The 27,950-nt window shown below is 47.2% G+C and overlaps 1 protein-coding gene across 3 annotated transcripts; it reads right to left on the bottom strand.

The window, feature by feature from the left end:
* Positions 1-63: 63 nt before the first annotated feature.
* LOC139416378 (polycomb group protein ASXL1-like) lies at positions 64-27,783 on the bottom strand. Of its 3 annotated transcripts, XM_071164931.1 has the most exons (13): positions 27,353-27,783; positions 18,057-18,139; positions 17,877-17,879; positions 17,613-17,730; positions 13,816-13,975; positions 12,363-12,493; positions 12,121-12,205; positions 7,637-7,759; positions 6,502-6,668; positions 6,182-6,278; positions 4,610-4,715; positions 3,471-4,449; positions 64-3,157 (listed from the first exon to the last, which is right to left on the bottom strand). In XM_071164931.1, exons 1-13 carry the CDS (start codon positions 27,407-27,409, stop codon positions 431-433), a joined length of 4,836 nt encoding a protein of 1,611 aa, XP_071021032.1. In that variant the 5' UTR covers positions 27,410-27,783; the 3' UTR covers positions 64-430. The 3 variants fall into 3 exon arrangements, with proteins under 3 accessions (XP_071021032.1, XP_071021030.1, XP_071021031.1); XM_071164929.1 differs by lacking the exons at positions 17,877-17,879; positions 18,057-18,139; positions 27,353-27,783 and having other exon boundaries at positions 12,363-12,451; positions 17,613-17,727; XM_071164930.1 differs by lacking the exons at positions 7,637-7,759; positions 17,877-17,879; positions 18,057-18,139; positions 27,353-27,783 and having other exon boundaries at positions 17,613-17,727.
* Positions 27,784-27,950: the final 167 nt, after the last annotated feature.

Raw genomic sequence — 27,950 nt, 5'->3', positions numbered from 1 at the left:
TCCCCCTCCAAGCCCTCCATGCAGGGCCAGAGAGGAAAACAAACAATAACGGCCACCATTTTCACACTGAACTGCTGACAGGTGTGTCAAGATAAGATGAGGTAAATGTTTTGAGGAAAGAATAAAAAAAGGCACAATTTACAATCAACCGTGCCAAATAAATTCACAATATTAATAATTATAACAAAATAATAATTACATCAACATAACAGCATTAGAAAAAATATGCAACAAAAAAATACATACCGATTTTATAATACAAGGCAACACTTCCAAGGGTTATGTACATGTCAAAGCCTGAAGTCCCACACCCTTGTTTCTCTCAAGTTCGGGGTGTGTTAGGTTAGTTTATACATGGAGCAGGTATGCTGAAGGTGGCACAGCATATAACATCAAACCACCAACACCGTGATAACGTCAGAGAAAGCTCCTATCTGACCACCAGACAGGAGACACACAGTTTGGAGGGGCCGATGCAGTCGTCGTGGCAGAAGGCCCCGCAGCCCTGGCACATGATCATGGCCTTGAGGCGGCACGAGCACTTGAGGGCCACTTCCTCAGCGGCGCTGTCGGCGAACGCCTGGATGCTGAGTGTGGCGCTCTGGCTAGCGCTGTGGCGCTGACGCAGCTGCAGGACGCCGTCAGCGATGCTCCTCGAGAAGCCGCTGCCGTCCACCACAGACACGTTGGCCGTGTAGCTGAAACCGGGTGACGCCACGCCACCCTGCTTAGGCAGCTTTCCGTAGAGCTGGAAAGGGAGGGAGGAGGGGGAAGATGAGGAGTACTGAGCTTTGCTCTGCGCCTCCTTCTTAGCCATGCGGGCTAAGGACATCTCCATGTTCAGCAGTCCCTCCATAGCCCCACCTCCTCCTATACCTCCTCCAGTCAGGTAACCGTCCATAGAGTTCACTGCCTCCTTTTTGGTGACCACCACACCTGGCCCGCCACCTGCCATGGGGCCAGAGTGAGAGGTTTTGGCAAGAGTTTGGCAAGAGGGCCGGGAGGTGACCTCGCTCTTCACGGGCGAAAGCTGCTGTTGGTGTGGGGGGTGGGGTTTGGAAGGGTGCCAGTTGATCTTGACGGTGGGGACCACGTCAGAGAGGCCGAGGTTGCTGTGCGGGGGCGATGGGGCGTCCGGGGTGGCCCGCGGCTGGGTGAAGTTGTGGTGCCTCTCTGGAGACTCTCTGATGACGGCCGACTCCTGGGAGTTGCGTCTGGAGGAAGAGGACGAAGAAGAGAGGGATGTAATGACGGGCACGGCCCCGGGGGGAACGGCACCAGCTGGCTGCTGGGAGAGATACTGCTGCATGGCCGTGGCCCGAGAGGAGGCCTCCTCCAGCAGGCAGGCCATGCGGGAGGGTACTGTGCCTGGGGGAGAGGACGCAAAGCTCCTGCCTGCCCCAGGGGAGCCTCCTCGGCCAGCAGGGGACTTCTGCTGGTTCTGAGAGGACAACTCGGGGACCAGCGACTCCATCGTACCGGACTCTGGGGGGCCCCTGAAGCGAGTGCCTGGGTTCCTGGTCTGCTGCTGCCGGCTGAGCTGGGACTTGGGGCCTGACTGAAGCCCCTCTGGCAGGCGGTTGATCTCCAGCTTGCTAGCCGAGTGCGTCTGCGGCAGGACTTTCTCCAGCGGGAGGCTGCCTTGGAGCAGCTGGGTGACCAGAGGGTTGTTGGCCTCCACTGTAGACACAGGCCGGGCAGAACTAGGGAGCCTCTTGCAGCTAGCGGTGGGAGAGGGATTCAGCCCCAGCCTACAGTCCTCATCAGCCAAGCAACGGCTAGATGCTTTGTAGTCTTCGATGGCGTCTGTTTTGTGCCCCCTCTGGGCTTTGGGGTGTGGCGCAGCGATAGCTTGTTGGTCTGGGTGGGGAGTGCGTCCAGGCTGCTGCGGATTTTGTCCCGGCTGCATGAGACTCTGGCTGGGCAGGCCGTTGGGGAAGCAGGGCTGGATGACCGTCTGGCCGTGCTGGTTGGACACATGGGCCTGGATGACCGGCTGCTGGTTCTGCTGTGAAGGGGGACTGCAGATCACAGGCTGGCCATGGGCCTTCTGAGACAGCCTTTGGAGGTGCTGGATGTTGCCGTTGCGCTGAGCGGGCAGGTGGTGGCGCCATGTGCTGAGGTGGGGCTCCTCCTCCTGGCTCTCGTTCTCACAGTCGGAGGCCGTCTCCGTGGAGTCGCTGTGATGCCCTGCGTCGTCCTCTCTGACTGAGGGTGGGAGACGAGGGAGAGAGGCTGTCTCTCTCTCCCTCCCCAGGGGCTCCGACTGCTGCCTTTCGCCCTGGATGCGGCCCTCTCTAGCCGGGGTGGGGGGGTTCTCTTGTGGACCCACGTGGTGGGAACCATGCTGGATGACACCCCCTCCTCCCCCCCTGGCCTGCTCGGTGCCGGCCAGGGACCTGATCACATCCACTCCCTGGGCCCCGAATCTGGGCAGAGAATCTGGGATGGAGGTGGGTGCCAAGGGACCGCTTTGGGTCGTTGTCCTGTCACAGTCGGCCCCCTCGCTTTGCCCTTGGAGGTGGCTGGACACAGTCTCAGGCTTCAGAAGCGCTGCCTTGTCCGAGAGTCCGTTGGTGGTGCATTTGACTGGTGGTGGTGTTAGTGTAGCCCCTTCCTCCCCACTCAGCTCCCCCAGCCGCTCCTCCTGGGCGGGTAGGGGTGGAGTGGGGGTCTGCGGGGGCTCTGAAGAGGACAGGGAGGGGTTGGAGGAGGTAGACAGGGAGGGGGATGAGGCAGCTGTGTGGGGGGTGGGGGTAGAGGAGGGCTCTACATTGGACAGCTGTAGTTGTGTTCCAGGCGGATGAGAGCCCGCAGGCGATCCCTGCTCCTCCACGCCTCCTGCTCCTCCTCCTCCTCCTCCTCCTCCGGGCTCGACGGGTCCTGGGTGCTCTCGAGTTCGTCTTCCACTGCTGCGATCCGGTAGCCCAGAACCAGCCCTGCCCCCGCCGGGCCCTGGCCCGTCCCCAGTGGCTGCAACAGCAGCAGCGGCCTCGCGCTGGGCCCGGGCCTGCTGGGCGCGAGCTTTGATGTCCGCCAGGGTGCGCGCCCCCGTCCCCGTGCGCCGCAAGCCCTCGCCGGGGGGCACAATGCGGGGACAGATCTGGTAGGTTGGCGGCCCTTTGACCCAGGGCGGTTTGATTCTGGAGAGTTGAATCTGGAGGGACAGAGAGAAGGAGAGCATGTCAAATATGGAATTTACCAAGGCCATATACAGGACATTCACATGCATTGCTTGGCTAATAATCTCACACCGAAACCCAGAGTCAATCATCTCTATTGATTTACCATCTTCAGAGAAAGAACGTGGTCTTTGTCAAGTTGATTTGAAATGTTTTGTGGAGACAGAAATCAAAAAATAATCCAACTTACTTTACAGATTGTGGACTTCAGGTCTTAGGAAATTGGGTGCCTGCCACTGCACCACTAGTCACAATAAAGACTTACAATTACAAATGGTGACTTCATACCCGGATAGGTGGGACCTTGGGCTCCTCTGCTGTCGGCTGCGGCTTTTCCGTGTGGACCCCGTCGATTGTGGTACGAAAGGACTGACGATCTTCTATTCGCGGCCTCTTCTCGGGGAAGCTGGAGAAGGCCTGGGTCTCGTCTGGCCTCCTCTTCTGCTCCTTGGTCTGGGTGGAGGTGGCGGCAGTGGGGGTGGGGCTGGCTGCAGGGCTGCTCTCCTGGCTGCTGGTGGCCGTTCCCCCCGTGACCGAGGTGACCACAGAGGCCCCATCGTCTAGTGGATCGGCGGTGGCGGCGGCCATGGAGGAGGAGGAAGAGGAAGAAGAGTCCAAGCCGGCGGTGAACGCCCCCTGCCTCTCGGAGGTTGAGGAGGGAGAGGAGGAAGGGGAGGAGGACGAGGAGGAGGAGGAGGACGAGGAGGAGGGAGAGGTTGAGGCGATGGCGGGTGCAAGCTCTTCGGGGAGCAGGCGGGCAGTGACTTCAGGCTCGTCGATGGCACTGACGGATGCAGGGCTGGGGCTGGGGGTCGGGGTGGGCTCAGGCTCAGGCTCAGGCACGGTCACAGACAGGAGCGTGGGCACAGGGGAAGGGCAGGGCGTGGGCTCTAGGGAGGCAGACTGGGCCAGGGTCTCCAGTCCAGATTCGGCCTGTAGCACCACCTCTCCCTGCACCATGGTGGCCTCTGGGACGGGCGAGGGCGCAGAGACAGAGGCAACAGCGTCTAGAGTGAGTGTGCCCTCCGGCTGCTCGGGGGTCTGCATGGCGGGGGAGTTGGTCTTGCAGAGGGTGCGCCGCGCCCTGCGTCTCATGTCTGCACGCGTTCGCCGTCTCATCCTGCCGTCCCGCCGCCTCCTGCCCACACCACGGCGCTTGGGCGTTCCTGCAGCCACAGATGCCACCTCACTCTCCAGGGCGCTGGCGGCAGCATCGGCCTCTTCACTCATTGTCAACTTCAGAGACTCTTCCCGTGTCAGGCCAGACCTGCAGCCATAGATCACAACGTTAGTGCACAGAGTATATACCATTTATAAAAGACACTTTCACCCAATTGAAATAATGAAAGTAATTTTCTAAATGGTCCACGGAATAAGAGCGAGCTTAAAAAAATACTGATGTGACGGGGTGTGTTCAGGAGACTTACTTTTGACCGTGGTACTCCTCAAAGAACTTCTCCTTCCATGCCTCCACTTTCTTCTCTTTCTCCATCTCCTGGCGAAATCGCACCTGCATCTCGTGGGTGAACTCCCCTGAGTAGGTCAAACAATATTGGACAAGATTAATCCACAGATATCTGGCTATAGGGGTTTAAATAATACATGAATTTGTGTATTGACTGATTGTTTCCCCTGGTATTTACTAGGAAGCTATGTTGTAGTATCAATGGGCACTTTCTGGTTTCCCCAAGAGAGTTACCTGCCACCCTAGACCCACTTCAATTTGAATACCGCCCCAATACGTCCACAGACTATGCAATCGCCATCACACTGCCCTGTCCCATCTGGACAAGAGGAATACCTATGTAAGAAAGCTGTTCATTGACTACAGCTCAGCATTGAACACCATAGTACCCTCCAAGTTCATCATTAAGCTTGAGGCACTGGGTCTCAACCCCGCCCTGTACAATTGGATCCTGGACTTCCTGACGGGGCACCCCCAGGTGGTGAAGGTAGGAAACAACATCTCCACTTCATCGATCCTCAACACTGGGGCCCCACAAGAGTGTGTGCTTAGCCCCCTCCTGTACTCCCTGTTCACCCATGACTGCATGGCCATGCACGCCTCCAACTCAATCATCAAGTTTGCAGACAACAGTAGTAGGCTTGATCACAAACAACAACGAGACAGCCTATAGGGAGGAGGGGAGGGCACTCGGAGTGCGGTGTCAGGGAAACAACCTCTCAATCAACGTCAACAAAACGAGATCGTGGACTTCAGGAAACAGCAAAGGGAGCACCCCCCTATCCACATCAACGGGACAGCAGTGGAGCACCTCAGGAGGCTGAAGAAATTTGGCTTGTCACCTAAAACCCTCAGACTTTTACAGATGCAAAATTGAGAGCATCTTGTCGGGCTGTATCACCGCCTGGTACGGAAACTGCACCGCCCACAACCACAGGGCTCTTCAGAGGGTGGTGCGGTATTCAGGACACCTACAGCATCTATTGTCACAGGAAGGCCAAAAAGATCATCAAGGACAACAACCACCCGAGCCACTGCCTGTTCACCCCGCTACCATCCAGAAGGCAAGGTCAGTACAAGTGCATCAAAGCTGGGACCAAGAGACAGAAGCTATTTTTCAATCTCAAGGCTACCAGACTGTTAAATAGCCATCACTAGCAAACAGAGAGGCTGCTGCTACATACAGACTTGAAATCATTGACCACTTTAATAAATAGATCCCTAGTCACTTTAATAATCTTTACATATCTTGCATTACTCATCCCATATGTATATACTGTATTTTATACCATCTATTCCATCTTGCCTATGCCACTCGGTCATCCATATATTTATATGTATATATTCCATCCCTTTACTTAGATTTGTGTGTATTAGGTAGTAATTGTGGAATTGTTAGATTACTGCACTGTCAGAGCTAGAAGCACAAGCATTTTACTACACACGCAATAACATCTGCTAACCATGTGTATGTGACCAAAACAATTTGATTTGAGTTATTATTGTACATAACTAACTACAGTTAGGTACTAACCCTCAGCGAGCCTTTCCTTCCAGCTCTGGGAGGCGTGAGTGAAGAATTCATTGTTGAGAGCCGAGTTACTGAGGCGAGCCAGACCGTCAGGTCCCACCTAGAGAAGAAGGAAGACAGAACATACTTGGGTTACATTCCAGAGAAATACCAAAAACAATATGGCACAGAAATGACGAGACGTTATGGGCTGGACTAAAAGGCACGCTCCAATAGGGAATCTCCATTGAAAAAGCTTTTTATTCCAGGGAAAAGTGTCCCAGTTATAAACTATCAGTTATAAACTATGAGTATAATGATAAATTCTGAGCGTGCGCACTCACCTGGCGGTCGACTTCAGGGAGGAGCTGCAGGAGTTGCTGTTGGTACTGCGCTGGGAAGGCAGAGAAGGTGCGCATGTTGATGAGGGCCCTGATGTTTGTGTTGACCAGGATTGAGCCAGGCGTCTCAAAGTCCACCTCCACCCCACCTCGGCTCCTCTTCATGGGCCCTGCAGACAAACACAACCCATAGGCCTGCACGGGTTAGCAAGTGGCTAATGCTATCCAACCCTAGGTTTAAACACATTCATTCAACTAACAGCAAGCACAGCGTGGCCATTCCATTGCCAGCCAGCAGCAGCACAGTAGGTGTTTAGCTTAGCAGCCAACACAACCACAACAGCTGTCAGTAAGTGAGCGGTTAAGTAAGTCCTGGCCGGATGGCTAGTGTTGGGATAGCTAGCTGACCCTGGCATTCAGTTAGCAACCTGCAAAGCACTGCCTGTTAGCATTAGCAACCAATGCAATCCTGACAATGTTAGAGACCAGTGTACCATTAGTTAGCTACCAAATCACCCTGTCCACGTTTGGTGCTTATTTGTGTTGTTATTTGTGTTGTTGTATGTGTCGAACTGCTTTGCTTTATCTTGGCCAGGTCGCAATTGTAAATGAGAACTTGTTCTCAACTTGCCTACCTGGTTAAATAAAAGGTAAAATAAATAAACATTTGTAGACGGCTGACCTGCGCAACATCTATATACATCTAATAGTTCTACAGATCGTGTGCTATATCTAGACTGATGTTTGGCCTTTTCCTTCGTGATAGCTAAATTCAAGTCATAAGATAAAGATTTGTGAAGTTGTTTACAGTTCAGGTCCATCAGGCATCTCTCTCTGCCAAAGATGTCCTGAACAATGATGGGAGGGAAAAAAATGCTTCACAGCTGAACCCGTCCCCCTCCCTGCTGAATTGGACTAAATAAAAATGGGACAGTCAATGAAGAGAAAAATACATTTTGTTGAATTCAACCACAGTGCAACAGACTACGCTTCCACAAATCCAGGGGATTTTTGGGTTGCTAATTGTTTAGGGTTTGATAATTGGGTAGACTGAGGGGGAGAGAGGGGTTTGGCGTTTTCGTGGTTACTGAGGGGGATGTTGGTTGGGGGTGATTATACCCGGGTCTAACCCCTGTACCTGAGTGGTGGCCACGAATGCTCTTGAAGTGCTGGGGGCGTTTCCAGCTAGCCAGTTCAGGGCGGGCACGGAGCGTGGGGCCTGGACCCCCCCTAGAGCCTTCCCTGCGCCTCCCCGCTGCTCCTGAGGGGGAGAGGTGGGGAGGAGGGGGAGCCTGGTGAGACACTCCCATCACGTGATTAAGGGGGGGGGGGGGGGGGGGGGATTTTTTTTACAAGCGGGGGAGGGCAGATCAGGCAGACAATCCAAAAGGGGGGACAGCAGAGCCAATAGCACGGGTGGGATGGGGGGGTTGGGAGGGGTGAGCAGCACATAACAAAGCAAGAGGAGCAGTTACCCAGGCCCACAAACACAGAGAGGAGGGTGGGGGGGTGGGGGGGGGGGGGGGGGGGGGGGTGCAGCAGACATCTGAGAAAGTGCTCACCTCACCCTCTCTCATACAGAGCAAATCAGGTTTACTGGGCAGCTAAACGTAAGGCAGGAGGGAGGGACTGATATTCCAGGTACACACAGAAAGAAGGAGGGTATTGGAAGTTGCACTCAGGTCAGTGAGGGCAAGGGAAGGTTATTCTGCACGCAGAGACGGACAGAACCACAAGAAGGGAGGATCTTCTGGGGCACCTCAGAATGAGAGAAATACTCTGGGTGCACACATAAGGAGTACGGTCAAACATGAGCAGCTCACTAGGGTTGATCTACAATTTGATCGCACATTATTTTGCGCACGGAAAAGAGAACACAATATTAAGGACACATTGCGAGGCCTAGTTTTTTTTATCTAGTCTAGGCTGCAGAATAATTTTCAAATTGGTAGGGCTATGATTCTCTTGTCCATAAAAATACATAGATAGTTATATTAGCCTACCCTTAAAAAATTATTATATTATAAACTGGGTGGGTCGAGCCCTGAATGGTGATTGGCTGACAGCAGATGTATATCAGACTGTATACTACATGGATGACAAAACATATATTTTTACTGCTCTAATTACATTGGTAACCAGTTTATAATAGCAATAAGGCACCTCTGGGATTTGTGATATATGGCCAATATACAGCGGCTAAGGTTTGTGTCCAGGCACTCTGAGTTGGGTCATGAGTAACAGCCCTTAGCAGTGGTATATTAACCATATAAGTCATTCTATTTCTATCCGCAATGTTCAGAAAGTTTCACCGCCGTGTTGATGTTGACTCTATTCCCCCCCCCAGTGCCAACTGTCAAGCCACTGACTTTCTATTACACTGCTCAAAAAAATAAAGGGAACACTTAAACAACACAATGTAACTCCAAGTCAATCACACTTCTTTGAAATCAAACTGTCCACTTAGGAAGCAACACTGATTGACAATAAATTTCACATGCTGTTGTGCAAATGGAATAGACAACAGGTTGAAATTATAGGCAATTTGCAAGACACCCCCAATAAAGGAGTGGTTCTGCAGGTGGTGACCACAGACCACTTCTCAGTTCCTATGCTTCCTGGATGATGTTTTGGTCACTTTTGAATGCTGACGGTGCTTTCACTCTAGTGGTAGCATGAGACGGAGTCTACAATCCACACAAGTGACTCAGGTAGTGCAGCTCATCCAGGATGGCACATCAATGCGAGCTGTGGCAAGAAGGTTTGCTGTGTCTGTCAGCGTAGTGTCCAGAGCATGGAGGCGCTACCAGGAGACAGGCCAGTACATCAGGAGACGTGGAGGAGGCCGTAGGAGGGCAACAACCCAGCAGCAGGACCGCTACCTCCGCCTTTGTGCAAGGAGGAGCAGGATGAGCACTGCCAGAGCCCTGCAAAATGACCTCCAGCAGGCCACAAATGTGCATGTGTCTGCTCAAATGGTCAGAAACAGACTCCATGAGGGTGGTATGAGGGCCCGACGTCCACAGGTGGGGGTTGTGCTTACAGCCCAACACCGTGCAGGACATTTGGCATTTTCCAGAGAACACCAAGATTGGCAAATTCGCCACTGGCGCCCTGTGCTCTTCACGGATGAAAGCAGGTTCACACTGAGCACATGTGACAGAGTCTGGAGACGCTGTGGAGAACGTTCTGCTGCCTGCAACATCCTCCAGCATGACCGGTTTGGCGGTGGGTCAGTCATGGTGTGGGGTAGCATTTTTTTGGGGGGCCTCCATGTGCTCGCCAGAGGTAGCCTGACTGCCATTAGGTACCGAGATGAGATCCTCAGACCCCTTGTGAGACCATATGCTGGTGCGGTTGGCCCTGGGTTCCTCTTAATGCAAGACAATGCTAGACCTCATGTGGCTGGAGTGTGTCAGCAGTTCCTGCAAGAGGAAGGCATTGATGCTATGGACTGGCCCGCACGTTCCCCAGACCTGAATCCAATTGAGCACATCTGTCTCGCTCCATCCACCAACGCCACGTTGCACCACAAACTGTCCAGGAGTTGTCAGATGCTTTAGTCCAGGTCTGGGAGGAGATCCCTCAGGAGACCATCCGCCACCTCATCAGGAGCATGCCCATGCGTTGTAGGTCATACAGGCACGTGGAGGCCACACACACACACACACTACTGAGCCTCATTTTGACTTGTTTTAAGGACATTACATCAAAGTTGGATCAGCCTGTAGTGTGTTTTTCCACTTTAATTTTGAGTGTGACTCCAAATCCAGACCTCCATGGGTTGATAAATTTGATTTCCATTGATAATTTGTGTGTGATTTTGTTGTCAGCACATTCAACTATGCAAAGAAAAAAGTATTTAATAAGAATATTTCATTCATTCAGATCTAGGATGTGTTATTTTAGTGTTCCCTTTATTTTTTGGAGCAGTATATATTAAATAAAAATAAATAATAATAAAATAAAAAATATACCACACCTCAGGCCTTGTAGCTTAATTATAGCATATCAAGTGTAGTTTCTTCAATAGGGATACTTTCCGACAGTAAAAAAAGTGACCGGATTTCATAAGTATAGCTTAAGCTAAATCCGGGGAAAAAAACATATGGTGACTTGGTGGGAAAGAAAAGCATGTCGACACCAAGTTGAAAGTTCTTCGATTTCAGGCCGAATGATAAAGGTGAGCCAGCAGACCTGACGAAGTCCCTTGCAGCATACGCAAAAAGATTATTAGGACAAAAGACGGACAGACCACAAACCTGAGTTCTGAGTTCACTAGAAAAGGTAAACATTGCCAGAAACCTTTAGGTAGGCTTGAGACATTCAGTTAAAAAATGTAGCCTATATTCAAATCCAGATGCATCTTATTAAAAAAAAAAGAACATTTTTGCTTTTTTATTTTAGTATTTTGTTAAGGCTACTTTGATTTATTTTTTAACATGTAGGTCTATATTTAGGATTTGTATAGGCATATCCTAATCGGTTTATTCGTTTAAAAACGCACGCCATGTTCATTCAAGTGTTATAAAGAATGTTATAGGAAAGATGAACTGAGGTCCACACTCCAGTCGGTGGTAATGCACCTTAAAGTTAGTTGCCAATCGACATAAAAGTCCACAGAAGAAGACAACTACTTCTACTGAAGGCGAAGAGATTACTAGAAACAAACTGTTTCCCCTTTTATCTGTGGATTCATTTTTGGAGAAGAGAACATACAATTTTGTGAAACTCAAAATTCTACAAAGACCCAGATGGAAAAAGGACCTTATGCATTTCAGGTAAAATAACAACCCAATGGTTATATCCCAGGACAAATGAGCTAGCAACAGCAAGCTAGCTAAATGTTTCATGTGTTTCGACCGGTCTCCAAATTAACATAGTTGATTCAGAGTTCCTTTTGATAATTCTGGAACACATCTGGTGTAGATGTACAAAATCAACATGCGCGCAATGGTGCACACCCGATCTAGACAGCATGTTAGGCCCCATCTGACATTATGCGCTGCTTTGGTGCTCTCCGCTCTTTCTACAATTTGCATTGTTCTCTTGCAATATGTTAATAGTTTAACTACCACATATGTATTGAACATTTATGCTATGGCAAATAGGGAATGGACCATTTGGCAGGTCACCCTGCTGTGTGTTCACTGCGCTGCGCTCTTATCCACCGCCAGACTCAAATTCAACCCATCATTTGTGACATCAAGATCAACGATGGCTGTCAAACATCTTTGATAGTCGATCCAATTGTAAAATCGCCCAACACTAGAGCGCACAGGTCATCTTTTGGTGGTGCTGTGGTGACATTTGTCACAGTTTGAAGGCCATTCACAGACGGGTGTTTGTTTTACCCCAAGTTTGCTGAGGAATTTGAAGAGCTCAGAGGTTACGGTCTAAGAATGCTGCTGCAACAGTAAATAGGCAACATATAAATGACAAGACTCGCAAAAGGAGCAGAGGCCAATGCTGGGTGCGAAATGGTCCAAGACCACCGTAGGAATAGGACTCAAACGGTGTTGGTGTGTAATGCTACCACAATTTGCTGCCCAGGAAGTGTGTGTGTGGGCACAGAGAGATGGGGTTAGGGTAGCAAAGGGGCTAGTAGAGAGCAGTGCTAACCTGATGGGACGTGGTCACCATTGACCTTGAGTGGAGTGAGGACCACGCGTGGCATCATCACAGCCTTCTTCCTCTGTCTGCCCGACTGCAGCAAAGGAGAGCAGGAGACATGGTGAGAGGTAATAGAATGCTAAGACTGATGTTATCACTAAGTCAGAGATAAAGGGGATCTTCAATACGCAATTATTTCTTATACATCATATCCAAAACCTCTTCAGAGGGAGTGGGGGGGTAAAGCATACCTGTCTGGATCGGCTTAGTCGGGTCTGTGCCTGGGCCTCGGAGCGCACCTGTCCAGAGACTCCAGACCTACTCAGCCTGGTCTGGGGCTCTGTGGAGCAGGACGCACTGGATGAGCTCTCATCTACTGACGCTGTGTGTGTGTGTGTGTGGGGGAGGGGGGGGGGGCAGAGAAGGGTATGGTCATATATCAAAATTGTTACTCTTTACTGGGTTCCAACTGGCATAGTTGATGACAAATGGTCCATGGATCACATACACTGACTAGAAGGCTTTTCACACTGCACGTTTTGGTTTCTGTTACCACAATTGGTGATGGTGCGTTTATCATCTAGAATTTATCAGCCATGCATTCAAAGACTCGCATAAACAGCAGCTCCCATACAAATAAACAATAAATGCTTCTCTTAAAAAAATTTTTTTTTTTAAGTGCACAGACAAACACATAGATCTAGGCCGGGGATGGCAGTGTCCTGTCTCCGATTCCCAGTTTTTGTTCAAAAAGCCCTCTCGTGGGCATGCTCCTTCCGCCTGTATCATAATACATATTCCGGTGTTGTTTCGAAAGCACCTTTGAACAGACCAGTCACAGTAATAAAATAGCATTTGATTTTTGTGCTTAATAAAGACCAGGGATGTAGTGGTAAAAACAAAAAGGTGGATAAACAGTAAACAGTGGTTGAGAAAATGGGCAGTGAGTCAGGTTGCACGTTGTAACCAAACTTGAAAAATGGTCCATAACTCCAATGTGTTACTTTCGGTTCTTCTGTCAAATGTGTCTCATGTTGTATACTGACAGAGGATTAAGTCAGTCTAGTAATTTGCCTGAACAAGACGAGTAACGAACAGCAAATCAGATAACCTCATAGTGGAATAGTTGACCTATTTACCTAGTCAGCTTGTTGTTTAATGCAATCGTGGGGAAAACGCATTTGAAATAAGTTTTGATAGCCTTTGTTTATAAAAAAAAAGGGAATCCCAGCTTTCGATCGCTACTACAACTCCTAAAAATGAGCGCAAACAGCACAGTTTCAAAACGGAGTACATCAGCATGGTTCGGCGTGCTAGCGCTCCTTAATTCACAGTGAGTGCATAGGGGAGACTCAGGCTAAATGTAACACTGGATAATTCTAACAGACGTCTACATTATATCCACTGTGTTTATGGGGACATTAAAGTCATCAATACGTTGCTAACTAGTAACAAGATCATGTTTAGAGTTTGGGATCCAGCTAAGGATTTGCCCAATGGGGTATGCATATATGCAATCCTATGCTTCAGCCTATTTATTTAGCCATTATGCTGCATCAGTTGGGCTACAGCTGATAATGCTTATTGGATTATGTATAGGCTATGGTAAAAGTAAGCCCTAAAAAGGAATTCTGGTATTGTGACAGCACTAGAGGTAAGTAATGTAAACTAACACTAATTTACAGTAGATGTGACCATACACACCGTCATTCTCTCCGCTGGCCGCAATCGTTTCCATGGAGTCACAGCTCTCTTGCTCCCCCCCTTCCGTTGGCCCTGCTGTTGCAGTGGAAGCGGTAGCCTGTGTGGTGGTGTCCGCTGTCTCCGCCTCTGTCGAACTCTTGGTCCACTGCAGAGCGTTCTTCTGCAGAGGGAGAGTCAGAAAAGTGACTCCTATCAGAAACGTGTGTGCATGTGCATTTTAGGTAGAGGTTTGTATGGCGTTTATAAGGGGTAGGGATAAGAGTTGTGTGTGCGCATGTACACTTCCGGCGCCGACAGAGATGGCCGCCTCGCTTCGCGTTCCTAGGAAACTATGCAGTTTTTTGTTTTTTTACGTGTTATTTCTTACATTAGTACCCCAGGTCATCTTAGGTTTCATCACATACAGTCGAGAAGAACTACTGAATATAAGATCAGCGTCAACTCACCATCAGTACGACCAAGAATACGCTTTTCGCGACGCGGATCCTGTGCTCTGCCTTACAAACAGGACAACGGAGTGGATCCCATGCAGCGACCCAAAAAAACGACTCCGAAAAAGAGGGAAACGAGGCGGTCTTCTGGTCAGACTCCGGAGACGGGCACATCGTGCACCATTCCCTAGCATTCTTCTTGCCAATGTCCAGTCTCTTGACAACAAGGTTGATGAAATCCGAGCAAGGGTAGCATTCCAGAGGGACATCAGAGACTGTAACGTTCTTTGCTTCACGGAAACGTGGCTTACTGGAGAGACGCTATCCGAAGCGGTGCAGCCAACAGGTTTCTCCACGCATCGCGCAGACAGGAAAAAACATCTTTCTGGTAAAAAGAGGGGCGGGGGCGTATGCCTTATGACTAACGTGACATGGTGTGATGAAAGAAACATACAGGAACTCAAATCCTTCTGTTCACCTGATTTAGAATTCCTCACAATCAAATGTAGACCGCATTATCTACCAAGAGAATTCTCTTCGATTATAATCACAGCCGTATATATCCCCCCCCAAGCAGACACATCGTTGGCTCTGAATGAACTTTATTTGACTCTTTGCAAACTGGAAACCATTTATCCGGAGGCTGCACTCATTGTAGCTGGGGATTTTAACAAGGCTAATCTGAAAACAAGACTCCCCAAATTTTATCAGCATATCGATTGCGCAACCAGGGGTGGAAAGACCTTGGATCATTGTTACTCTAACTTCCGCGACGCATATAAGGCCCTGCCCCGCCCCCCTTTCGGAAAAGCTGACCACGACTCCATTTTGTTGATCCCTGCCTACAGACAGAAACTAAAACAAGAGGCTCCCACGCTGAGGTCTGTCCAACGCTGGTCCGACCAAGCTGACTCCACACTCCAAGACTGCTTCCATCACGTGGACTGGGACATGTTTCGTATTGCGTCAGACAACAACATTGACGAATACGCTGATTCGGTGTGCGAGTTCATTAGAACGTGCGTTGAAGATGTCGTTCCCATAGCAACGATTAAAACATTCCCTAACCAGAAACCGTGGATTGATGGCAGCATTCGTGTGAAACTGAAAGCGCGAACCACTGCTTTTAATCAGGGCAAGGTGTCTGGTAACATGACCGAATACAAACAGTGCAGCTATTCCCTCCGCAAGGCTATCAAACAAGCTAAGCGTCAGTACAGAGACAAAGTAGAATCTCAATTCAACGGCTCAGACACAAGAGGCATGTGGCAGGGTCTACAGTCAATCACGGACTACAGGAAGAAATCCAGCCCAGTCACGGACCAGGATGTCCTGCTCCCAGGCAGACTAAATAACTTTTTTGCCCGCTTTGAGGACAATACAGTGCCACTGACACGGCCTGCAACGAAAACTTGCGGTCTCTCCTTCACTGCAGCCGAGGTGAGTAAGACATTTAAACGTGTTAACCCTCGCAAGGCTGCAGGCCCAGACGGCATCCCCAGCCGCGCCCTCAGAGCATGCGCAGACCAGCTGGCCGGTGTGTTTACGGACATATTCAATCAATCCCTATACCAGTCTGCTGTTCCCACATGCTTCAAGAGGGCCACCATTGTTCCTGTTCCCAAGAAAGCCAAGGTAACTGAGCTAAACGACTACCGCCCCGTAGCACTCACTTCCGTCATCATGAAGTGCTTTGAGAGACTAGTCAAGGACCATATCACCTCCACCCTACCTGACACCCTAGACCCACTCCAATTTGCTTACCGCCCAAATAGGTCCACAGACGATGCAATCTCAACCACACTGCACACTGCCCTAACCCATCTGGACAAGAGGAATACCTATGTGAGAATGCTGTTCATTGACTACAGCTCGGCATTCAACACCATAGTACCCTCCAAGCTCGTCATCAAGCTCGAGACCCTGGGTCTCGACCCCGCCCTGTGCAACTGGGTACTGGACTTCCTGACGGGCCGCCCCCAGGTGGTGAGGGTAGGCAACAACATCTCCTCCCCGCTGATCCTCAACACTGGGGCCCCACAAGGGTGCGTTCTGAGCCCTCTCCTGTACTCCCTGTTCACCCACGACTGCGTGGCCACGCACGCCTCCAACTCAATCATCAAGTTTGCGGACGACACAACAGTGGTAGGCTTGATTACCAACAACGACGAGACGGCCTACAGGGAGGAGGTGAGGGCCCTCGGAGTGTGGTGTCAGGAAAATAACCTCACACTCAACGTCAACAAAACTAAGGAGATGATTGTGGACTTCAGGAAACAGCAGAGGGAACACCCCCCTATCCACATCGATGGAACAGTAGTGGAGAGGGTAGCAAGTTTTAAGTTCCTCGGCATACACATCACAGACAAACTGAATTGGTCCACTCACACAGACAGCATTGTGAAGAAGGCGCAGCAGCGCCTCTTCAACCTCAGGAGGCTGAAGAAATTCGGCTTGTCACCAAAAGCACTCACAAACTTCTACAGATGCACAATCGAGAGCATCCTGGCGGGCTGTATCACCGCCTGGTACGGCAACTGCTCCGCCCTCAACCGTAAGGCTCTCCAGAGGGTAGTGAGGTCTGCACAACGCATCACCGGGGGCAAACTACCTGCCCTCCAGGACACCTACACCACCCGATGTCACAGGAAGGCCATAAAGATCATCAAGGACATCAACCACCCGAGCCACTGCCTGTTCACCCCGCTATCATCCAGAAGGCGAGGTCAGTACAGGTGCATCAAAGCTGGGACCGAGAGACTGAAAAACAGCTTCTATCTCAAGGCTATCAGACTGTTAAACAGCCACCACTAACATTGAGTGGCTGCTGCCAACACACTGACACTGACTCAACTCCAGCCACTTTAATAATGGGAATTGATGGGAAATGATGTAAATATATCACTAGCCACTTTAAACAATGCTACCTTATATAATGTTACTTACCCTACATTATTCATCTCATAGGCATACGTATTTACTGTACTCTATATCATCGACTGTATCCTTATGTAATACATGTATCACTAGCCACTTTAACTATGCCACTTTGTTTACATACTCATCTCATATGTATATACTGTACTCTATACAATCTACTGTATCTGCCTATGCTGCTCTGTACCATCACTCATTCATATATCCTTATGTACATATTCTTTATCCCCTCACACTGTGTACAAGACAGTAGTTTTGGAATTGTTAGTTAGATTACTTGTTGGTTATTACTGCATTGTCGGAACTAGAAGCACAAGCATTTCGCTACACTCGCATTAACATCTGCTAACCATGTGTATGTGACAAATAAATTTGATTTGATTTGATTTGTTCAAGAGATTTGGTAAATGGAGTGGGCTTGTTCCATACCTTTAAAGTGAACAGACTCATCCTGCCAGGAAGCTTGAAGAAGATGCTGTTCTTTACTCGGTCCCCCCTCACTTGGGAGTGCAGCATGGTCACCAGACAGGCCAGAGGGGCCGTGCCACTTATGGACAGAGAAGAGCAGAGTAGATGAGTGTGAGAAGCAGACAAAAAATGTGAACTTGCAAGGTAATACTATGGTATGCAAAGAGACCGCACAAAAAAAATAAAGAATGATAATATTTTCCTTTTGTTATTGTGCCATCTCACCTTCTGTTTTTGTGGAACACATTGTGTATCCCGCCAGGTAGAGATCATGGGGGAATGGTGAAAAATTACAAAGTGAGTTACTTATTTTACATAAAACGAGTGATATTATTATTGTACATACGTTACATATTATAGTAGAGATGTGCGTTAATTAAAAGGTGTGGGTGTGTGGTTGTTGACCTCATTTCCTTGAGTCCTTTGGTCTGGATAACATGCAGGATCTGCTTGGGCGTCATGGGGGCATCAGAGAAGTTCTCTAGAACCTGAAAAATACAATAAGTAATGAACATGTTAGAGCAAACAGAACATTTGAGAGTTGGGCCTAATCATAGCTCTCGAAAATAGCTGTTAGCGTCGCTCACGGTTGGCTGCGTGTGTACTAGGACTGACCATTTATTAGACTGGTCGATTGTTTAGTCGATGGGCTGTTGGTTGACCGAGATTTCTTTAGTCGAGCAGTAGTAAAAATATTTTGCAAATAACGTTGTAGAAGACACCTGTCTGAGTGGACTGAACCATTGTGGAGGCCGTGGGGATGGCACAGTCCATCACTCTAAGACATGTTACTGAAATTGTACACTACCGTTCAGAAGTTGGGTCACTAAGAAATGTGCTTGTTTTTGAAAGAAAATCACATTTTTTGTCTATTAAAATAAACAATTTATCAGAAATAGTGTAGACATTGTTAATGTTGTAAATTACATCTGTAGCTGAAAACGGCTGATTTTTATGGAATATCTATAGGCGTACAGAGGCCCATTATCAGCAACCATCACTCCTGTGTTCCAATGGCACGTTGTGTTAGCAAATCAAAGTTTATCATTTTAAAAAGGCTAATTGATCATTAGAAAACCCTTTTGCAATTATGTTAGCACAGCCGAAACCTGTTGTTTTGATAAAGAAGCAATAAAACTGGCCTTCTTTCGACTAGTTGAGTATCTGGAGCATCAGCATTTGTGGGTTAGAGTGTCTAGTTTGAGAAACAGATGCCTCACAAGTCCTCAACTGGCAGCTTCATTAAATAGTACCTGCAAAACACCAGTCTCAACGTCAACAGTGAAGAGGCGACTTCGGGATGCTGGCCTTCTAGGCAGCGTTGCAAAGAAAAAGCCATATCTCAGACCGGCCAATAAAAATAAAAGATTAGGACGGGCAAAAGAACAGACACTGGACAGAGGAAGATTGGAAAAAAGTGTTATGGACAGACAAATCTAAGTTTGAGGTGCTTGGATCACAAAGAAGAACATTCGTGAGACGCAGAAAAAATGAAAAGATGCTTGCCACTATCTGTCAAGCATGGCGGAGGCAATGTGATGGTCTGAGGGTGCTTTGGTGGTAAAGTGGGAGATATGTACAGGGTAAAATGGATCTATCACTCCATTTTGCAACACCATGGCATACCCTGTGGACGGCACTTAATTGGAGCCAATTCCCTCCTACAATAGGAAAATGACCCAAAGCACAGCTTCAAACTATGCAAGAACTATTTAGGGAAGAAGCAGTCAGCTGGTATTCTTTCTATAATGGAGTGGCAAGCACAGTCACCGGATCTCAACCCTATTGAGCTGTTGTGGGAGTAGCTTGACCATATGGTACATAAGTGCCCATCAAGCCAATCCAATTTGTGGGAGGTGCTTCAGGAAGCATGGGGTGAAATCTCCTCAGATTACCTCAACAAATTGACAACTAGAATGCCAAAGGTCTGCAAGGCAGTAATTGCTGCAAATGGAGGATTCTTTGACGAAAGTTTAAACAATTATTTAAATTTAAAAAATGTTTTTATTTATAAACTCGTCAACATATTGACTATATTTCCTATTCATTTTGCAACTCATTACATGTATGTTTTCATGGAAAACAAGGACATTTCTAAGTGACCCCCAACTTTTGAACTGTAGTGTATATGGTTAAATAACATAAGAACAACACTAATGGGGGAAAAATGTATTTAACAAACGCGCTTTGTCCTGCGTTGGATAGTGGATTGCCTTTTCCTAGACCATGTTACCATGTGCATAATAGCAAAGCTAAACAGCATAATAATGTGGAGAACAATGAGGTGGAGGCAGCAGCGTTGTCTAAGAAGTGATGAGGAAACCAACTTAATTAGGCCTATAATTAACAGCCTAAGTTAAAATGTGCCTGGCTATAAATCATCCATATACAGCGCATTCAGAAAGTATTCAGACCCCTTGACTTTGCTACGTTACAGCCTTAATCTAAAATGTATTAAATATTATTTTTTTTCTTATCAATCTACACACAATAACCCACAATGACAAAGCAAAAAGGTTCAGAAATGTTTGCAAATGTATTACAAATTAAAACAGAAATAGCTTATTTACATAAGTATTCAGACCCTTTGCTATGAGACTCGAAATTGAGCTCAGGTGCATCCTGTTTCCATTGATCATTCTTGAAATGTTTCTACAACTTGGGAGTCCACCTGTTGAGCTGACATGATTTGGAAAGGCACACACACCTGTCTATATAAGGTCCCACAGTTGACAGTGCACGTCAGAGCAAAAACCAAGCCACGAGGTTGAAGGAATTGTGCGTAGAGATCCGAGAAAGGATTGTGTCGAGGCACAGATCTGGGAATGGGTACCAAAACATTTCTGCAGCATTGAAGGTCGCCAAGAACACAGTGGCCCCATCATTCTTAAATGGAAGAAGTTTAGAACCACTAAGACTCTTCCTAGAGCTAGATGCCCGGCCCAACTGAGCAATCGGGGGAGAAGGGCCTTCAGGGAGGGGAACAAGAACCCAATGGTCACTCTGACAGAGCTCCAGAGTTACTCTGTGGCAATGGGAGAACATTCCAGAAAAACTACCATCTCTGCAGCATTCCACCAATCAGGCCTTTATAGTAGAATGGCCAGACGGAAGCCACTCCTCAATAAAAGGCGCATGACAGCCCGCTTGGAGTTTGCCAAAAGGCACTTAAATACTCTCAGACCATGAGAAACCAAGATTGGCCTGAATGCCAAGCGTCATGTCTGGAGGAAACCTGGCACTGTCCCTACGGTGAAGCATGGTGCTGGCAGCATCATGCTGTAGGGACGTTTTTAGCGGCGGAGACTGGGGAGACTAGTCAGAATCGAGGGAAAGAGTGCAAAGTGCAGAGAGATCCATGATGAAAACCTGCTCCAGAGCACTTAAGACCCCAGACTGGGGCAAAGTTTCAACTTCCAACAAGACAATGCAGGAGTGGCTTCGGGAAAAGTCTCTGAATGTCCTTGAGTGCCCCAGCCAGAGCCCGGACTTGAACCCGATCAGACATCTTTGGAGAGACCTGAAAATAGCTGTGCAGCGACGGTCCCCATCCAACCTGACAGAGCTTGAGGATCTACAGAGAAGAATGGGAGAAACTCCAAATACATGTGACAAGCTTGTAGCGTCATACTCCAAAAGACTCTAGGCTCTAATCACTGCCAAAGTCGCTTCGACAAAGTACTGAGTAAAGGGTCTGAATAATTATGTAAATTTGATATTTTCCACAAGTCAAATTTATTCCACTCACCATCCTTCCTCTTTACCTCCTGAGCAACCAGTAAACATTCCTGCTTCGAGTTTGTCACATTCTCTGCCTTAATTCTGCAGTCACATGTGTTACGGTGTTCAGATTTTGTTATAACCAATTTATTGGTGTGATTATGATATGTTATAGGTCAGGCCCTATTGGTCACGTGCATATGTCACACTAAAAAGAGATATGAAGAAAGGGTTGAGGAAATCGGGAATGTTTTTCCTAAACAAATAATTTGGTAACAGAACTTTTCAGTCAGAAATGGCTGTAATTATGAGGGATGAGAGAGAGACAACGGGTGCTAGTCACAGTTGCTTGCAGTCTTTCTTATTTTTAAATTATTATATATTTTTTTACACAGCAAGTCTGAGTCCGGCCCAACACAATCAAATCAATTGCGGTCGGACTTCCTCTAGCCATGTGAGTCTTAAAGCATCAGACAAGCTCGGTGTTTGAAATAGTTAAGCGCACTGCTAGTTGATTTGACTAAGACACCGGATGTATCTATATATGGAAAGATGCGCATATGTTGACCAATCGATTGGTCGAAAGAACAGACGACTATCGATCGGTTGACCACGGTAAAAAAAAAAAAAAAAAAAAAATGTCGGGGATAGCCGCGCTTGCAAAACGGTTTTCAAAACTGATATATGCTGATATTCCCCTTATCTTTCATATCAGCAAGAAAGAAACTTTCAAATAAAAAAAGATACACTTAATGTAGCAGATTAGCACAGATCCATATGCTTTGTGTGCCTCCAGTTGACAAACTGCACTTCCTCGCCATTTACGCTGACACACAGGTGTTCAGAGCATGCTAGATAGCCAATTAGCACAGGTGGCCATCTACATCTTCCTTAAACAAGCGCTGCAACATGGAGATATGGCTGTGTGGAAACACTAACCTTATAAAAAGATGTGTAGTAATTTTACCTTTATTAAAATATTTCTCAATGTTGAAAGACACGTTCCTTATGTTTCCAAAACTGTAACGCAAGCTTTGTGTTTTAATGTTCAGAATGAGCATCAGGGCTCTAAACAAAACTCCACCGGCCAGAAGATACTATCTTCAATAGGTGCTATAGCTAGTTAGGAGAAAGCTAACCCATTCATAGAGGCGAACTATAAGTCTGTACCATACATACAGTCAGTGAATACAGAAGCTTCAGAAATATTGGGTGGAAACTAAATGTGAACTCCATACCTCAAGAATGGAAGACTCAGAAAGGCCGTGCCTAAAACTTTTAAAAGTATTTATTAAAATGCTTAAAACACATGAGTTAACCACTCAAGCTTTGTCAGCAGAAAGGGGAAATTATAGCAATACGCTAAGACAGAAATAGTACACAACACAAACCCACAACTAGGTCCATCACTCTAGGTGAACCAATTCATATCTATCAGGCGATGTAGCTTAATATTTTTTCTAAAGTGACATCACTACACAGCCTAGTAACCTGTGGTTTAACAGCCATCTCCACTCACTTAAAAATACAGTGAATTATTGATTAATTGCAATGCTGAAGATGAAAAGACCAGAGACAGATAGGTGGTTGGGGTTGTGAGATCGATCCAGCGTCTCTCCGTGTGTCGCCATGACAGGATGCATGAGAAGGAACAATACATAATACAGACTGGGTAGTAGAGCGCTGCTTCAAATGAACCCAAGGACATACAAGCAGGAAATGGAATGGAGAGGAAGGGTATTTTATTCCACCAACCACGCACGCACCCTAAAGATGCAGATCCCAATAGAGAAACAGTATGCTCCATGATTAGGTGAGTAGTTGGTGAATAACAGAATGCTACGACATGTGGCAATCAATGTAACATTTCTCTTGTCCTTGTCCCAGAAGAAAATGTAAAAATAGAAAACTGTCCCTGAGGAACCAGGGGCCAGATGGTCAATAGGTTAGACTTATCAGGGTACTCTGCAATCTGTGGAGAAAATAAAAGAACCTGCTCAGTTATATATATATATATATATATATATATATATATATATATATATATATATATATATATATATGGAACTGGTAAAGTGTGTGCCCCTATCTTGTTGAATATACAACCATGTGTCCACTGCCTAACTACCTGAATGTGTGAGCGTGCAATGTATTTGTGTGTTTCCAGCCTCTATATGTCTTGTGACACTAATTGGTCGGTCATTTCTGTATGCCTCAGCAAATGACAGAAGTCCTTAGTTTGAACATGCTTATTTTACACACAAACCTAGCATGGCACAAGATTCAGAACACACTGGACTCCTGTTATTAGTCTCAGCCTATAAATATTGTTTATGCTCCCAAAAGCTACACATTCTCCACAAGAATCGGCAGTGACATATGGGCCTTAGATTATAAATACATGCATTCTCTGCACAGTCAAAACCAAAAATGGCACAGAGCTTTGTAGCACTTCCATGGCGTGCAGGGATGCAGAAAACAGTAAAATAGGGTCTGGCAACTGAACAGAGCCACATCCTAAAATGCAGGCCTGTGCATCTAAGGAACTTCCACACCCATATTAAGGAAGGAGAAATGAGCTATAATGCATCTGCAGTATGCATGTACAATATAAAACATGGTAGGATTTATAGCATTGTGAACTGAATAAAATTAAACGCGTCATTAACTGCATCCAGTTCAAGATCCTCAAGAAGCACCAATGATAATATCAAATTGTATTTGTCGAATAAAACAGGTGAAAACCTTAGTGAAATGCTTACTTACAAGCCCTTAACCAAAAATGCAGTTAAGAAAATCCCTTAAAAAATAAGCGATAAGAATAACAAAGAATTAAAGAGCAGCAGTAAATAACAATAGCGGGGCTATATACAGGGTGTACGTACGTACTGGTACAGAGTCAATGGGTCAATGTACAGGGGGCACCGATGTTGAGGTAATTATGTACATGTAGGTAGAGTTATTCAAGTGACTATGCATAGAAAATAACAGAGTAGCAGCAGCGTACCGGGGGGGCAATGCAAATAGTCTGGGTAGTCTTATGGCTTGGGGGTAGAAGATGTTTAAAAGCCTCTTGGACCAAGATTTGGCGACGGTCAGCTTGGCCCCGGTCAGGATGTTCTTGATTGTGCAGCTGTAAAACCCTTTGAGGATCTGAGGACCCATGTCAAATCATTTCAGTCTCCTGAGGGGGAATATGTTTTGTTGTGCCCTCTTCACAACTGTCTTGGTGTGCTTGGACCATGTTAGTTTGTTGGTGATGTGGACACCAAGGAATATTAAGCTCTCAACCTGCTCCACTACAGCCCTTCGATGAGAGTGGGGGGAGGGGGGGGGGGCGTGCTCGGTCCTCCCTTTCCTGTAGTCAAAACTCATCAGGTCTCCGACCTCCTCCCTATAAGCAGTCTCATTGTTGTCGGTGATCAGGCCTACCACTGTTGTGTCATCAGCAAACTTAATGATGGTGTTAGAGTCGTGCCTGAAGTGCAGTCATGGGTGAACAGGAAGTACAGGAGGGGACTAAGCACGCACCCCTGAGGGGCCCGTGTTGAGGATCAGTGTGGCGGATGTGTTGTCATGAAGTCCAGGATCCAGTTGCAGTGGAAGGTGTTTAGTCCCAGGGTCCTTAGCCTAATGATGAGCTCTGAGGGCACTATGGTGTTGAACACTGAGCTGTAGTTAATGAATAGCATTCTCACATACAGTGGGGCAAAAAAGTATTTAGTCAGCCACCAATTGTGCAAGTTCTCTCACTTAAAAAGATGAGAGGCCTGTAATTTTCATCATAGGTACACTTCAACTATGACAGACAAAATTTAAAAAAAATAATATTTTGCGATTTTCTGGATTTTTTTCCTCATTTTGTCTGTCATAGTTGAAGTGTACCTACAATTACAGGCCTCTCTCATCTTTTTAAGTGGGAGAACTTGCACAATTGGTGGCTGACTAAATACTTTTTTGCCCCACTATAGGTGTTCCTTTGTCCAGGTGGGAATGGGCAGTGTAGAGTGCAATAGAGATAGCATCATCTGTGGATCTGTTGGTGCAGTATGAAAATTGGAGTGGGTCTAGGGTTTCTGGGATAATGGTGTTGGTGTGAGCCATGACCAGCCCTTCAAAGCATTTCATGGGAACAGACGTGAATGCTACAGGTTGGTAGTCATTTAGGCAGGTTACCTTAGTGTTCTTGTGCACAGGGACTATGGTGGTCTGCTTGAAACATGTTGGTATTACAGACTCAGACAGCGAGAGGTTGAAAATGTCAGTGAAGACGTTTGGTCAGCGCATGCTCGGAGTACATGTCCTGGTAATCCGTCTGGCCCAGCGGCCTTGTGAATGTTGACCTGTTTAAAGGTCTTACTCACATCAGCTGTGGAGAGCGTGATCACAGCCTTCCAGGACAGCTGAGGCTCTCACGCATGTTTCAGTGTTACTTGCCTCGAAACAAGCTAAGTTATTTAGCTCGTATGGTAGGCTCGTGTCACTGGGCAGCTCTCGGCTATGCAACGCAGCCTCGTCTGGCAGTTGCAGAAGAGTGGACTGCCTCCCATTGAAATTAATGGACTTTTGCCAGATGCAGACTGTTTATAGCAGTAAATATGCACTGTTAGGGCTCTGCATAACTAATGTAGGGGCCTGATCATGCTGCTCAGCATAAAGTCAATTCCGAGTGGCATGACATGAACCCCTCTCTCTCTAAATTACTTTATTTGCCTCATTTAGTAGACCTAGCTATTTAGACCCCTCTACAAAGCACAGAGAATAGTGTGTATGTAGCAGATGAAACCACGGCCGAAAAATGTCTGACAAATCTAGATTTGTAAATGGTAAAGTACGGGTTACGGTCAGGTAAGGACGTCCCAAACATCCCAGATAGCACTAACCATAGAAACACACTGTGGTGCATTTCCACACATTGTTTACCCAAAAGGCTCAGACTTTCCTGTTTCCATCTATGGTCCGGCACCTGTGTCTCATTGGTCCATGGCTCTGGTAGATCTGACTGAACTTTAACACATTCTCACAACTGTTTTGATTATGCAGAGGTTGTTGCTGCTCGTCACATAACCTCACTTTCAGCCCTAGCTAGGGATATAATTTCCCTAGTATAACATAAAGGTGTATACACTAGTGTAACACTGGTGTTACAGTCGAAAAGCAGCATTGAGGACTTGCAGTACACAAGAACACAGACATGATTTCTATACTACTACGGTAGCCTACAAGCTACTTCTTATCTGGCTTATTTATCAACATGGCTACATAAAAACATTTGCACGCATGCACCAGTTTAGCTATCCAAAAACTATGGTGATGGCTACATAAAGACGGCTTTATCCACATCTTTATATGGTTGTAGCTAGCTGCCACCCAGAGAGCTAACATTAGCTAAACTGGGGGTGGTAACCTTAACGTTATGCCCCCCTGACCCTTGTTGACTCCAGCCACAGAGGGGCCTGGCTAAATGTGTTAAAAAATACGAACAGCTAACGTTAATTACACTAACGTCAGCTGGGAAACAGTTTTGGTGGTTAACTAGGAAATGTATATGTAGTTAGTTACATGTTCAATTAATGGTGGTAGTCTGGCTAACGTTAACTTGCTAATACAGTGAGTTATGCTAGCTAGCAAACAAAGGGTCAAACGGGAAGGCAGACGTACCCCCTAACGTTAGCCAGCTAGCTATGCGCCTGTCAACAATGAGGGTTCGTTTAGCCACAGCCACACGCGGAATGGCAAATCAAGAGAATAAAAAACGGTATTTCGTTATTAGGGCTCAATGCATGTATTTATTCCATTGTTAACATGTTGGCAATTTAATGCTGGAGCACTCCCTGCCAGCTAGCGTTAGCGGGCTGCGTGCAGTGCCAACCAGACTCGGTACAATCTTTGTTCGGTTGCCGACAGTTGTTCGTCTACCCTGTCGCACAGGGGCTGTCAGTACATTACACAATTACAACTAATAATTAGTAGTATATTACCATGCGAGCCGCCTCAGCCCACGTGCGTTCCTTCTTTCTCTTCTGTTTGTCCTTCATTTCCTCCCTCTAGTAGCTAGCTATCCTCTCTCAGTTGCTCCTCCAGCAGCAGTTGCGATAGCTTCAATGGGTCAGGAAACGCCGAACTAGCAAGCTACGTTAGCTGAGCGGTTTCTCTCCGTTTCGCTAACTTAGCCTTCCCACCACGCAGTTGCTCGTTTTCTCGCTCGTCCTGTGCTCGGTAGGCACGTCCCTTGGTGAGCTAATTCATTTATATAAACTATTGTTGTTCTAGTCTAGTGCACTGTTACGTGACAGAAGGCTCATGAGAAGCTATCTAGTAAACACGTACGGGGAGCGCAGTAACGAGCGAACCCTAGCAGCTACGAGCGCCTCTCGTCTGTTGAAGCTACATCTGCTGCAGGAAAACCTCACTTTGGAATGCAAGGCGGAGAGAACACAACAACGAGGTCAAGGGTCAAACACACTGCAGGAACGCAACACAAAACAACTCTCCCCACCCCCTCTCTATGTAGCCACTCTGCTACAAACCAACGCTAGTGGGAAGGAAATGACGGAGAACAAGACATTGTGGCTCTAG

Source organism: Oncorhynchus clarkii, chromosome 9 (genome assembly GCF_045791955.1).
Source record: "Oncorhynchus clarkii lewisi isolate Uvic-CL-2024 chromosome 9, UVic_Ocla_1.0, whole genome shotgun sequence".
Lineage (NCBI taxonomy): Eukaryota > Metazoa > Chordata > Actinopteri > Salmoniformes > Salmonidae > Oncorhynchus > Oncorhynchus clarkii.
The sequence above is the reverse complement of the archived record's forward strand: the minus strand, read 5'-3'. Positions and strand labels throughout refer to the sequence as shown.